This window comes from Sminthopsis crassicaudata, chromosome 6 (genome assembly GCF_048593235.1).
Source record: "Sminthopsis crassicaudata isolate SCR6 chromosome 6, ASM4859323v1, whole genome shotgun sequence".
Classification (NCBI taxonomy): Eukaryota; Metazoa; Chordata; class Mammalia; order Dasyuromorphia; family Dasyuridae; genus Sminthopsis; species Sminthopsis crassicaudata.
Window position 1 is genome coordinate 117,936,619 of NC_133622.1, and position 15,735 is coordinate 117,952,353.

Here is a 15,735-nt window from a genome sequence, read left to right on the forward strand (position 1 = left end):
GTCTAAGTGTACCTGATCTAAAGCTATATTATATAGCAGCAGTCACCAAAACCATTTGGTATTGGCTAAGAAATAGACCGGTAGATCAGTGGAACAGATTAGATACAAAGGATAAAAAAGGGTACATCTATAGCAACCTAATCTTTGACAAACCCAAAGATACCAACATTAGGGATAAAAATTCATTATTCGGAAGAAACTGTTGGGAAAACTGGAAATTAGTATGGCAGAAATTAGATATGGACCCACACTTAACACCATATACCAAGATAAGATCAAAATGGGTCCATGATTTATGCATAAAGAGGGAGATAATAAATAGATTAGAGGAACAGAGGATGATCTACCTCTCAGACTTGTGGAGGAGGAAGGAATTTATGACCAGAGGAGAACTAGAGATCATTATTGATCACAAAATAGAAGATTTTGATTACATCAAACTAAAAAGTTTCTGTACAAACAATACTAATGCAAACAAGATTAGAAGGGAAGTAACAAATTGGGAAAATATTTTTAAAAACAAAGGTTCTGACAAAGGTCTCATTTCCAAAATATATAGAGAACTGACCCTAATTTATAAGAAACCGAACCATTCTCCAATTGATAAATGGTCAAAGGATATGAACAGACAATTCTCAGAGGAAGAAATTGAAACTATATCCACTCACATGAAAGAGTGTTCCAAATCACTATTGATCAGAGAAATGCAAATTAAGACCACTCTGAGATACCACTACACACCTGTCAGATTGGCTAAGATGACAGGAACAAATAATGATGAATGTTGGAGGGGATGTGGGGAAACTGGGACACTAATACATTGTTGGTGGAGTTGTGAAAGAATCCAGCCATTCTGGAGAGCAATCTGGAATTATGCCCAAAAAGTTATCAAACTGTGCATACCCTTTGACCCAGCAGCGCTACTACTGGGATTATATCCCAAAGAAATACTAAAGAGTGGAAAGAGACATATATGTGCCAAAATGTTTGTGGCAGCTCTTTTTGTAGTAGCTAGAAACTGGAAGATGAATGGATGTCCATCAGTTGGAGAATGGTTGGGTAAATTATGGTATATGAAGGTTATGGAATATTATTGCTCTGTAAGAAATGACCAGCAGGAGGAATACAGAGAGGCCTGGAGAGACTTAAATCAACTGATGCTGAGTGAAATGAGCAGAACCAGAAGATCACTGTACACTTCAACAACAATACTGTATGAGGATGTATTCTGATGGAGGTGGAAATCTTCAACATAAAGAAGATACAACTCACTTCCAGTTGATCAATGATGGACAGAGGTAGCTACACCCAGAGAAGAAACACTGGGAAGTGAATGTAAATTGTTAGCACTAATAGCTGTCTGCCCAAGTTGCATGTACCTTCGGAATCTAATGTTTATTGTGCAACAAGAAAATGATATTCACACACATGTATTGTATCTAGACTATATTGTAACACATGTAAAATGTATGGGATTGCCTGTCATCGGGGGGAGGGAAGAGAAGGAGGGGGGGATAATTTGGAAAAATGAATACAAGGGATAATATTATAAAAATATATATATAATAAAAAAGTATTAAGTAAAAAAAAAAAAAAAAAAAAACCTAATGTAATCTATTCTCCTCTTACCTAATGGCTGCCTAAGATTATAGATCTTTTATCCAACTGCATGATCATAGTCTGAATAATGTGACATTTCCCCTCCTCCACTTGGCTTTTCATGTGTTAACAATTGTTTGATAAAACTGTGCAATTATAAATCTTTTAGGAGTCTTTGCAGTTTCAGGGCTTGCTGGAATTAAGCACAATGTTTTTCACATGTATATATCTGGAAGCCTTCACCATTTATAAAGTTACAGGGGTGTGTTGGGTGTTCAGGGAGGCCTAATATCTCTGGTATGAAGATTTGCTGAGCCCTTTTCAGAGCTGCTCCATCTGTCAGTTTAATGCCCACCTCTGGCTCCAAGAAGCTATAGCATGCAACCACATCCTGCTAAAATGCCTTCATAAATGGGCTAAATCAAGGTGAAGGTAACTGATGAGCTTCAAACCTGTGAGAGTAAGGGTGACTTCTACCTCCCAAGTGTGTGACAATGTATAGATGAGAACAATTTGTTCCAATGGTCATTAAGGCAGCTGAAAAAGGAACTACAGGGTGATTAGAGCTTGGTCAGGCATCAGAGACGCTAAGGTCATCCACTGGCCTTCATTGGCCATCATTAGTCATCCTAACCTTTGTCTTGCCACTGGACTGATGACTCTGGAAGAGAGAGTAAAGTTGAAGACTTTGTGCAACTCTGCCTAACTTGAAGGCCAATTCACCTGCAAATCAAGATCACCCTGTGATGTCATTAGTCAGTTTCAAAAGTGAAGGTCAAAAAACATTTCTTTTGATTCTTCATTTCAACATAATCAATTTGCTTTGTTTTTACTTTGTTTATTCCATTTAAAAACATTATTCTGAGGAATTTGTGAGTCATCAGAATCCCAAAAAAGTTCATGTCACAAAACAGTTTAAAAATCTCTGCCTCAAAGCCTTCTCTCCTAAAGACAAGATTTCTTTAAAAACACTGAGTTTATTCAGTAATCTACCTGTTACTATTTTACTATCTCAATTAACATTTTATTATGATCAATTATGTTGAAATACAGTTATCAACTTTTTTTTTCAACAAAATTACTTCTTGGATTCCAAGTGAAAAACTCTTAAGAAGTTTGACCAAATCCATTTTGTGAAATAGTCAAAGAATAATAAAAGCTAAGAGGGTAGGCAAGGAGGTGGGGAATCCTTATATTTATGTATTCTCTCCCTTTCAATCAAATACATGACTAAAAAGATACAGGGTGCTGAAAATGTATTATTTACTACCTATTTTCTTCTTAAGTCTTCAATCAGGGATGCCTGACATGTAGAAATTGGGAAAGCAGATATATAGGTGGTAGTTATTGATATTTTCTTTTTTTTTTTTTTCAATTGTAATTATTTTCCATCCTAGTTAATCTTGAAGTGATCCTGGGGGGACTTCTTTTCTTATCTGGAAAATGAAGTCTTTTCCAGGCCAGATCCTATCTGACCAACTACCTGTGTAATACCAGTTCAATTGTTTTTCAGTCATGTCCAAGTCTTCATGACCCCATTTGGAGTTTTCTTGGCAAAATTCCTGGAGTGATTTGCCATTTCCTCCTCCAGCTCAAATAGAAACTGAGGCAAACAGTCACAAAATAAATATTTGAGGCTGCATTTGAACTCAGGAAGATGAGTCTTCCTGACTCCAGGCCTAGTGCTCTATCCACTAAACCATCAAGTTGCCCACTATAATATCAGACAGACCCTTTGTCATCCACTAGAAACCTCATTATAAGATTTAGAATTCAGAATACTTGTCTTCCAAGAAAAACTTCATTAACTAAAAAATTTTATTTCTTCCTTTTTGAAAAAAATTCAAATCTTTAATAACAGAAAATTATTAAGCATCTAGTTCGCAAAACAAACTAAATTAACATTCATCAAATAATAAAAGCAGGTATTAATTCTTCTCTTTAATTTCCTCGATTGGTAACTGCAAGTGGAGAGGCTGGCGCAGACGCTGCAGAGACTCTTCAGCCTAACAAAATAAAAGACAGAAAAAGATGGAATAAAAGAATGAGAAACATAAATAATCTATTGTGTGCAAGGGATATATCCATATTCAAGGGATTCTTGAGCAAACTCAAGAGTTTTTCCCCTGTACTGGGACAATAGCATTTCAGAATGAATACTTTGTTTCCTTGGCTGCATTTAATGTAGGCCCAAATTATCCTGAATTCATTATTTTTATAAAGGACAGCAAGAAGTTTTGCTGATTATATGGTAGAAATATAGCACAAGCCAAGGAACCTATAAACCTGGAAGCTTTTAAAGTCCTCCATTTTCCCTCCTTAATTTGTCCTCTTTCACTATCCTGAAAATAACAGTGGGTGGCACATGGAAAGTACTTAATGTTTGCTTATTTGACCTGAAAATGTCATGTGGGGGGAAAGAAGGAGGTCATCATACTTTTAGGTTTAATATTAGTTTGGAAAAGCCACATGGTATAATACATCTGAGTATGGAAAGCCTGGGTTCCTTTGACACATTCTGTCTGTGACACATTAAGTGACATAGCTAGTTAATCTCTTTGTGCCCCAGGTTATGTTTTTACATTTTTAAATTAAAAAAAAAAATCCAGTTGACTTATGTTAGCAGAAGAAAGTGACTCATTGGGACCTTCCTACAACAATGAAACCACAGTTCTAGTCTAAAAAAATAATCTTATCACATAGCAGGAAGAACAATCCCTATCTTTCTGGGATTAGAATGCATTTGTTTAAAAAAAAAAAAAAAAAAAAAAACTCTTCGTTATTGTCTTTTTCTTATAAGGTGTACATTTGCCTTGCTTAATTTTTTGTTTCAGAAACACTCTAAATTTTGAAGAGCCAGTTTGATGAGTTTTGCAGTTCTCTGTTAACCAACATAACAGCATAACACTTCTTCAACACCCTTTTAAGGGTGAATGAGTTAAAAGAGCTTGTCAATTCCTAATGATTTTGAGATAAAATCTGCCTAGCAGGAGAGTTTGTATAAAAACAATTAGCAAAGATCTTTCACATATCACCTGAAAGGACCAATGACACCAAGACTACAGTTGTGAGTTAACCCTGAACATAGAGGATTTCTTCACTTGTATTAAGTAAGTATGTGCCCATTCCTCAAACATTAGTGCACTGGTGGTAAAGTGTGACTCAAATCTATGTACAGTGGATTATTAATTTTTCCTGAATTTGCTTAAAGTAAGCACCTGAGATTTATAATAATTATTATTTTACTTTATTGTTAAATAGATCATTATATTTAGGATCTAGTAGTTATCATCACTGTGAGTGGCTGGTTTTGTATAAATGGAACACACTAGTGTTCAAGACCTCTAATAGTGAGTAGGGAGAGTATTCCTGCATAACAGTTACCCCTAGGATCCTGAGAAAGAATGAATAGAGCCATATGATGATAGTCCTTATCTGAGAACTCAGTTCTCTCAATAAAAGGGCAAAATGGAATGAGTAAACCCAGCCCAGAAAGTAAATGGGTCCCCAACATCCTATGTAAAAGTTATAGAACTTTAATGCACACATGATGTAAGGAAACACTATTAAGTATAAAATGTTATATAAATGTGAGCTATTCATATTTCTATGAAGACTAAAAATACAAATGCAAAACTTTAAGACAAAAACCTGGAAGAAGGTTAAATGGGTTTGGAGTTCCATTTCATACTTCAATATTCATTTTTTTAAAATGGGGGAAAAAATACCCAACTTCATCTGGGAGGAATTTTGCAAGTGTAAAGCCAATAACTGGATGATCGTGAAGCAAGCTATCACAAATATAAATCCAGCTTTGAGAATGGAGATACCAGATAGTTAGAACTTTATAAAGATACCTTTTTAAGATCCTCTTTTAACTTGTTATATTGTTCCACATCAAAATCCTTCTTCTTCAGTCTTTTGTGGAAGTAGTAGAGAAATTGTCTTTCCTTAATGAGCGAGTAAGAATAATCCTAATTAAAAAAAAAAAAATCCCCATATTTTAATATACCCCTGACTTCCAATATTTGGCTTAATAATTACAACAACCAAGGAGAGAATAATCAATGATTTGTGTTGGGACATGGCATTTTTAATCTAACACGTGAAGTAGCATGGATTAATGGATAGAATGCAGGTCTTGGGAGCCTGGAAGACCTAGGTTCAAATTCTGCCTCTGAAATTGGCTGTGGGACCCAAAGCGAATCATTTAACCTTAAAACATCTGAGACAACTGTTAGGATACCTCTAGATCTAAGTCAGTCTGATTATGTTTCTAAAATGGTAGAAATTCCCTACACAACTACAATAATAACTACTAGTACCATTAACACCATTATTACTACTACCACCACCAGCACCACAATAAACAACAATAGCTATTACTACTACCATTACCACTACCACTACTGCTATTACCACAACTATTACTACTACTGGCTAAGGATTTAAGTTTTGTAAAATGCTTTATAAGTATTTCATTTGATTCTCACAGCAATCCTGATAAATAGGTGCTCTTGTTATCTCTATTTTGCACATAAAGGAACTGTGACATATGACCATATTTGTCAAATTTATTTGTCAATTTATTTGCCCATCATCACACAGCCAGTAAATGCCTAAGGCCAGGTTTAAACTTAGGGCTTCCTAGTCTTAGCTCAATGCCTATTAAAGTACAAAAAAATTAACAGACCTATCATGTAAATTCATATAATTTACATGAATAGTCTTTCTAGGCCATACATAGATTATTCTATCTAGAGACACACCTGTCGAGTGAGGAGAAAATAAGCAAAGAAGGTCATGGAGCTGCCAAAAGTGATGAAGTAAGTCACGGGTTCCATGATATCCCAGGAGTACACCCACCATGTGAGCCAGGCCAGGATTCCACCCTGAGTGGACATCAGGGCCAGTCCTATCCACAAAAGTCTGTTGGTTTTGGCCTCTGAGCCAGCTGCAATTTTAGTTTTCAGCTGAAGAAAAGAAAACCACTTGATTAATCTACTTATAATTGCAATATCTACCCTTTTTTGGCCCAGACCCATGATTGTACTTATATAGGATTCCCATAATTTTTTCCCACAAGTCCAAGGAGTATGTGCTAAGAATTCTTAATGATACCTTCAGAAGAAATAACATTCTTGGTGTGGAAATTCAGACAATATTATCTATGTTGTGCTGTGTTATTTTATTTAACATTTCCCAGTTTAATATTAATTTGGTTGTGGCAAAATTCAAGAGTTCTGAGAGTATTTCTGGGCTTCATCATGCTACCTCTATAACCTCCTCCAAAAAGAAAATAAAGGTGCCCGTCTATTTTACTTAAAACAAACCTAATATAAAGGAATACCTGGCATCTGACCTAGAATCTTATGAAAGCCCAGAATGACTATTTAGATGAAACATTTCCAAATGGATTCATTAAAGTGTTGGCTTTAAGGAGTGATTGTGCCACCTTTCCACCTACCCCCAATCAATGCATCTTAAATAATTATTCCTCTTATATACAACTGTGAGAATATTTCTGTCACAGGGTAAATAGATATATATACCTATATGAACAATGACATGATCAAGGGGTTACCAGGTCAAATGGAGTCACATGTCCTTTTGTTCTTAGCATTACAATAAAACTAAATATTTGAGTTGGTAAAGTTTATTAAATGGCTACTAAGTTCTATTGTAAAGGCTTCCCATGCTGATACTGCCCTCCCCACACTTGGAATTCTGTATTTTCTCACCCAAATCTCTTGGAACCGTGTTTTGTGACTAAGCTCAGGTATCACCTCCTTTAAGAGACTTTTTCCAGTTCCTCCAGTTGTTACAATCTCCCCCCCTGCCCTGCCCCCACATCATTTTCTATTCATTTCAGATATATATATATACACACATATATATACACACACACATATATGTATATTCTATATTTAATCTATTTTATTTACTACTATTACTAGTCTATAAGCTCTGAGATCAAGAATTGTCTTGCTGTGTATTCTCAGTCAGTCAAAAGCACTTAATAATAACAATAATTATAATAATACTATCAGTTAGCATTTATATACTGCTTACTATGTGCCAGGTGATTTACAAATATTTCATTTGACCTTCACAACCATCCTGGGAAATAGATGTTATTATCCTTATTTTACAGTGGAGGGGCAACTAGATGATGCAATGGATAAAGCACCAACCCTGGAGTCAGAAGGACCTAACTTCAAATTCAGCCTTAGCCACTTAACACTTACTAGCTGTCTGATCCTGAGCAAGTCCCTTAATCCCAATGGCCTCAATTTTCTCCTCTCCCCCAAAAAAATACAGTGGAAAAAGCTGAGGGAAACAGGTTTAAAACTTAAGGTCACAAAGCTAGCAAGTGTCTGGCTAGATTTGAACTCTATTCTTCCTGACTCCAGGGTTGGCACTCCCCACTGTGCCATCTGTTAGACATTTTGTTAAGTATCTCCTTTTATTTTAGGTTTCAAAGAAGCAACTAGGTAGTCCAGTAGTTAGAGTGCTGGACCTGTAGTCAGGAAGGCTCATCTTCCTGAGTTCAAATATGAACTTCAGCAAATCATTTCATCCTGTTTGCCTCAGTTTCCTCCATTGTAACACCAGCCAGAGAAGAAAATGGCAAACTACTCCAGTATTTTTGCTAAGAAAACCCCAAATAGAATCAGACATGAAAGGAGTGAACAATAACATTCTCAAGGAATTTACAGTCTACTAGAGAGAGACAACATGCTAGCATCGATGTAGAAACAAGCTACAATATAGAATAAATAGGAAGAAATCAACAGAGAAAAGACACTAGAATTAAGAGAGTTTGGAAAAAGCTTCTTGTCAAAGGCTAGTTGGTTCCTGACATGGTGATTTTAAATGCTTATTTATAATAAAACATATAATATAGATCATACACAATATATATTATGTAATTATATATATTTAAAAATCCTTATTCACAATAAAACATCACACAATAAATTGTATAATTATATAAGGAAAATATATAACATAAAATAATATAAAAATAAAATATATAATATAAAATTAATGCCTATTTATAATAAAACATTACCCAATATCAATATGATATATAGTGTATAATTATATATTATGCAAAATATGTAATATAAAATAAATGCTTATTTATAATCAATTAATTCCAACATCTAGACCTGGAAGGGAACTCAGAGGTCATTTAGTCCACTGCCCTTATTTTACAAATGAGGAAACTAAAGTGCACAGAATTTAACTGATTTTCCCATGATCACATAGCTATCAAATATCAGAAACAAGAATTTGAGCCCACATCCTCCTTTGGTCTTGAACCAGCAGGCTTTCTATGCTTCCATAATAGAAGAGTCAACTGAAGTCATTATTTTTCTCTGCTAACTTTCTTCTTGTATTATTTAGTTTATTAGGAAGCCCTGCATACTCGGGTTTTGATTAGCTTTGGAAAACTTGACTCCCTGTTCTTGCATGAAGCCCATGACAAGGGAGGGCCTTTTCTATGAATTCTGATGATCCTTTGAAATGATCCCTCTCAGACTTACATGAACTGATGCTCAGTACTACATGATGACTCAATTCTGATGGATGTGGCCATTTTCAACAGTGAGATGAACCAAATCAGTTCCAATAGAACAGTAATGAACTGAACCAGCTACACTCAGCGAAAAAACTCTGGGAGATGACTATACAACACAACATAGAATTCCTAATCCCTCTATTTTTGTCCACCTGCATTTTGGATTTCCTTCACAGGCTAAATGTACACTATTTCAAAGTCTGAGTCTTTTTGTTTAGCAAAACAACTGTTTGGTCATGTATACAAATATTGTATTTAATTTATACTTCAACATATTGAACATGTATTGGTCAACCTGCCATCTGGGGGAGGGGGAAGGAGGGGAAAAATTAGAACAAAAGTGTTAGGTTTACTAAGTGAGAACTGAGGTTTTCTGGACAATTACAAGGTGAGAACTCAGGTTGACTTGATAGAGGGGGCAAGCTCATTGGCTGGGATGGTTCTTCCCAGAAGCCCTTGCATTATCCCACGCCCATTCTCTGGGAGGATAAAAGAGACAGCACTGGGCCCAGAGAACAGATCGGCCTGGAGAAGGATAAGAGCTGGAGGAGATTCAGAGCCAGGATTCAAGAAGAGTAGACTCTGAATTGCATCAGGCTTGACGGGGCTCTCTGCAGGAAGGGAAGTCACTTCTTTGGACAAGAGTTAACAGCAACTGCCTGGAGACAACGGTTCGTTACAGGAAGAAGAATCTGTCGGAGAGATTTGAGTAGACACAGCAGATCTCTTCCCAGAGAGTAATCCGGCAGCTTCTAGAGACGACAGCTCGCTACAATTGGTTCACATTTGCATTTGCAAATGCCAGCAGCAAAAGAGACAGCCCGAGTGGTCACTGAATTCCTTATACAAGCTTTTGCAATTATGGGTGTGCCACAAGCAATAAAAACAGACAATGGACCTGCATATACGTCCAAACATTTTACACACTTTTGTGCACAGTATAAGATTTTACATACCACGGGCATACCCTTTAATCCTCAAGGGCAGGCAATAGTAGAGAGAAGAAACAGGGATATTAAGACACTCCTCCAAAAACAAAAGAAAGGGGGAGCCACAGGTAACCCTAGAGAACTTCTAAATTTAGTTCTCTATACCATTAATTTTCTAATTTTTGACAAAGATGCACTGGCTCCGGCAGACAGGTTTTATAACCCACCAGAAGGGCAGTGTCCAGTGCGAGCAGCTCCACTGTCCTTAGATAATCTCCAGGTGATGTGGAGAGATCCAGAAAGTGGTGAATGGAAGGGACCAGATAGGTTAACTGCCTGGGGGAGAGGGTTTGCTTGTATTTCTTCAGCAGGAGAAGGAATCAGATGGGTGCCAACAAGTCATATTCGCCTTGTCCATCAGAGAAAGACAGAAAAAGAGAAAGGCCTCAAAATAAAGGAGAAGATCTAAGACACATCTGACACTGAAAGAGCATGGATAATAAGAAGACTGTTAAAGAACTTTAAAAACCAGCAGGAATCATTGGACTTCCTCACACAAGATGAGACTAATGGACAATGGACTTATGGACATTTATAAATTTTCAATTTATGATTATGTTATATACTTCTAGCATGTGTTACGTTACTATGTTACTATGTGCTTATGTAATTTATGTAATTATCTGTAATACTTCCCATATTGATGGATTTATGTTTCAAGGTCATGACTGTCCTATGTTCTAAATCAAAAGGTTTGGCAATTGTCAATGTTGTAAAATTACCCATGCATTTATCTGGTAAATAAAAACTATTAATAAAAAAAAAAAAAATGATCCCTTCTCATTGTCCAGAGAGGATGGCCAAGAGAAGCCTGGCCCCTTATTGGATAACCCGTTGACTAACCTCTTCCATGGGCTGCAGCTGTTCCTTCAGCTCTTCAATTTTCTCTAGTAAACTGCGTTCTTTCTTGACCTGATGCTCCTCCACATGCAAGGCAGTAAAGAGTCTCTGTACCAAGGACTTAATGTCATCCATGCCAGTCATGTGCTCACTATTCTGTTTTTCTGAGAAAAGACACAATAGCAATCACAATCAAAGAAGGAGCAAGTCAGACCTGACATGCTGCCAGTTCAGGCAGTCAAGTCCCATTCTGACTGTGACAAGCGCAGGCTCTTGTGAGCTTAACCTGTCCCAGTTTGTGGGCAAGTATTTAAGGTTATTTTGTCTTTATATCATCTCCAATTTAAATTATATTTCTCTTTTCTCTCGTCCCTTCCCCATCTCCTAAAACAAATGAAGTATTTTTATTTACTTCTTAGTAAAAAAATTTTTTTCATTCAAACGTTAAATACCAAGGATACTCATCATACATATATTTTTAATCATATATATTTAATCTTTTCAAATCAACAATAATTTTTTTAGTTTAATTTTTCCAATGTACAAAAATTTTCTCGTGCCCTAACTGGGAGAAAACATTTATAACAAATAAAGAATTTACTATTTCTCCTTCTCATTATCCTCTCTCCTCAGCCAAACAATGGAAAACCTCCTTGTAATACTAAGAACCAAGTTTGGAGTCAAGAAGACTCATCTTTCTGAGTTCAAATCTAGCCTCAGATATTTACTAACTTTGTGATTTCTGGGCAAATCACATACCCCTACCCAATTTTGAAAGTCCCTAATCTTTCCTTCAATTAGACATCAGGTTATCTAATGTTATATCTTAGTTGTTTCCATTTGATCTTTTTTTTTCCCCCCCTGAAGCAATTGGGGTTAAATCACTTGCCCAGGGTCACACAGCTAGGAAGTGTTAAGTGTCTGAGGTCACATTTGAATTCGGGTCTTCCTAATTTCAGGACTGGTGCTCTATCCACTGCACCACCTAGCTGCCCTGGATCCTATTTTTATTAATTATTTGGCCTTATTTGATTGTTTTTAATGTATAAGTGTCTATTTCTACTTCTTTTGGGGATCTAGGTCTAATCTGAGGTCTAATTCTGGTTTAATGGGTACTTTCCATGTATTACTTAATAAATCAATATGCCTTATATTGAATTTAACATATTTTTTATAATGTTTAATATATATGGGATTATTTACCATCTAGGGAGTAGGAGAGGAAAATTTGGAATACAAGGTTTTGCAAGGGTCAATGTTGAAAAATTATCCATGCATGTTTTGAAAACAAAAAGCTTTAATAAAAAATTTTAAAAAACATGCATGGATAATTTTCCAACATTAACTCTTACAAAATCTTATGTTCCAGTTTTCCCTCCACTCCTACCCTTCCTTTACATGGCAAGTAATCCAGGATATGTTAAACATGATAGATTCAATATATGCATAGATATTTATACAATTATCTTGCTGCACAAGAAAAATCAGATCAAACAGGAAAAAATGAGAAAGAAAATAAAATGCAAGCAAACAACAGCAAAAAGAGTAAAAATGCTATGTTGTGAACCACACTCAGTCCCTACACTCTTCTTTCTGGGTGTAAATGGCTCTCTTCATCATAATATTATTGGAAATGGTCTAAATCATCTCACTGTTGAAGAGAGCCATGTCCATCAGAATTGATCATCATAAAATCTTGTTGCTATGTACAATGATCTGGTTCTGCTCACTTATGTATATGTTTTAAAAATAAAAAGCTTTAATAAAAATTAAATTATTTAAAAAGAAACAACCCCCCCCCAATATATTTTAAAGATTGAATCTTTGTTTCCTCAGTCATTTCATCTTTCACTTACCACAGTATATTGTCTGGTTTACTAACCTAGATTTTTTTTCCTTATTTTTCTTTATTTTTCTATTTTTTTTTATTTTTATAATTTTTCTATTATTTTTCTTTGTTTTGTTGTTTTTTTCTAAAATGGCATTTTATTTTTCTAAATATATATAAAGATAGTTTTCAACATTCACTGTTACAAAATCTTATGTTCCAAATTTATCTCCCTCTTCCTTCCCCACCAAGGATTTTATTATACTTTATGATAAGAACCATTTCCCTGGGTAAAGTGGGGAAAGGGGAGATGTATTCAGAAATAAAAGAACTATGAAGATAACTTTTTTCTTCTGTTTATTCCAATAAAGTCTTTATTCTATAAAAAATCAGAATAATATGTGGCAATAAAAAGGCAGTTGAGGATCAAATTAAAAATATGGATAGGGAATATTTAATTTACTTTTTGGCATCTATCACATTGCTTAATAAATGCTTGTTAAATTGAATATATCATTTTTAAGAGAAAAAAAAAAACTTAAATTCCTCCTCAAAATGTAAGTTCATATACACATACACAAAAGAGATTTATAATTTTGATGGCTATAATGGGTTGAGAAAGCCAAAGAAATGGGATGCTATATTCCTAGTTACAACAGAGGTGATAACATCCATGGCCAGCAGAGGTCTCAAACCCATGAGTTGAGTCACTTGCTTAGTTAACTTAACAAGTATTTACTACACAGACACAAAACAAACATTTGGAGGCAATGTTCAAAGAGATTACTTAATGTGAGAATCAATATAATCACACACTAAGTCCAGAAACAAACTAATAAGCCTTCAAAGAAAGGAAAGCACAGGTTGCTCCAAAATGAAAGGGAAAACTTGAGAGAAGTGAGGAGTTGCAATATTTAAAGAGGAGGAAGGAAATAAAAAAGAGAATTCTGACCATCTCCACCCAAATGGATTACTGTTGGAAATAGCAGGCAAAAGTCAAAGTCCAAGCTTTTAAAGCTAAAGGGGAAGAGACAGGATATTAGGTTGGAGAGGGAGGACAAAGAGGAGCTAATGTTGGAAATCATTTTATATATAACTGGCTGAAAATTCTAAAAATATGGATTCTTCCAAGATCTCTTGATCATTTGATGAACCCAAACCACTCCTACCCCAAGCCATCCAAGGCAGAAATAAATATTTCTGAATGCTTTTTGGATTCTTACCTTTATTAGGACTCTGAACATCATATGTTATATCATTTATCATCAGTTTAAAGTCATTCATAAGTAAAATCTCCATAGCAGTTGAAGTTGGAATACTGTTCCCATCTGTAGAAGACAAAGACTTAAAAACCAGTTCTTTGAGCGAAAACAAAATCAATTTTCCAGACAGCACATTTATTTTTTACAAGTTCTCCATCAACAGGAACACAGAAAGTAAAAATGAATGAATGTAACACTTTTAATTACCTCTTACAATTACTACTGAAAATGTTTTCCTGTCTAATCCAACACTGCTGACCTTGTCCAAACTGGACATCTCCTTCTCAGATGAATTTTGTGCTTAAGAATGACAGACAAGGAAAACTGATGCAAAGGAGAGATGCAGATTGTCAAAATATTTTGGAGCCGTTTCCCATAACTAAGTCCCAGCAAGAAGCTGGGCATAACAATATCCTTTGTGCCCTGGAATGATCTCATCCTCTGGCAGTGTTATTAAGGTATTTAGCTCTCTTTATTTCCCAGGGCTGTTCATCATGTTTCATTGACAGGGACCAGACTCCAGTTTCAGTCACAAAACTCTGGTTTTATGTTCTGCAGGGTGGCCATGACCTCTAAGATTTGACAGTGATTGTTCCCACAGGACCCAAGAATACCTATACTGTCTCAAGAAATGTTAACTGAGAGAACTATCTAAGATTTAAGAGCCAACCCTTCTCATGTATATAAGTAGCCCCAGCATCAGAAACATTAAGGTTTCCTTTTTTTTAAGGGGGGGAGGGTTAAAAACACCATATTCTTCACTCTGAAATTATTTAAACTTTTCTTTGTGTCCAGATTCTCCTGTCTCTACCCTGTTCTCTTTAATTACAGCCACATAGTTGGTTCTGGTCTAGCTGACATTAGTGTCATGACATATATGACATGAAACACGGCCAAATGGATTTTCTGATTTCAGTGGGGTGGATTAGGCACCACTGGATTATTTCTCTGAAGTCTGACTGTACCCTTCATCTGGCGATTCTACTGCCCTTTCTTGCTCAAATCTTCTGGCTCACTCTTGTATGAATTTGGCTTTCCTTGTGAAGAATGTTTCAGGGTACGTTTTCTTGACCCAGATCACTTTGATAAGGACTGTTTTTGTGTAAGGGTCCTTTAAATGAACGGCCACGGTGCAACAGGAGATTGAGTTCCCCAGAAGTAATCTCTGTGGATATAGGATTGCCCTGTGGGTGGGATCCTGGCCATATTGAGATAGCTTCATAATAGGTGATGGCTCTCTCGCTGGTTGGCTGTGTTTGTGACCTCACAGGACCTTTAGAAGCCCACTGCAGGCAGCAAGTCGCTCTCTTTAACCTGGCTCTCTAGCCTGGGGTAGCCAAGCCAAGCTGATGGATAGCTGAGAGAGGTAAGGAATTTAGTAGTGAACATGTAGGTCTTCAGGTGTTCACTAGGGAATTAACAAGTCAGGGCATTATGTGAGTAGGTATAATAAAGGCTTTTAAGTTTACACGTGGCTTTTCTTGAGCATGTTATTGATGATTAAACTACTATTCAAGAAATCATGGCCAGAGACCTTTGAAGGCCTCAGAGGAGGCGAGCCAGGTAAAGTTGACACTGCAAAGGTCAGTGGTCAAAGGTACTCTGTTGGGCCTAGGACAGACTGATAAT

General features: G+C 36.0%; 1 protein-coding gene across 2 annotated transcripts in view; it reads right to left on the reverse strand.

Annotated features, from left to right (window-relative positions):
• Positions 1–3,399: 3,399 nt before the first annotated feature.
• MCUB (mitochondrial calcium uniporter dominant negative subunit beta) overlaps positions 3,400–15,735 on the reverse strand; it is a 97,114-nt gene continuing 84,778 nt past the window's right edge. For both annotated transcript variants that reach the window (XM_074274915.1, XM_074274916.1), the window contains 5 exons: positions 14,068–14,172; positions 11,020–11,180; positions 6,369–6,572; positions 5,457–5,573; positions 3,400–3,605 (listed from right to left, as the gene is read on the reverse strand). In XM_074274915.1, coding sequence (XP_074131016.1) covers positions 3,528–3,605; positions 5,457–5,573; positions 6,369–6,572; positions 11,020–11,180; positions 14,068–14,172 — 665 coding nt within the window. In that variant the 3' untranslated portion in view covers positions 3,400–3,527. The remainder of the gene's footprint in view (positions 3,606–5,456; positions 5,574–6,368; positions 6,573–11,019; positions 11,181–14,067; positions 14,173–15,735) is intronic.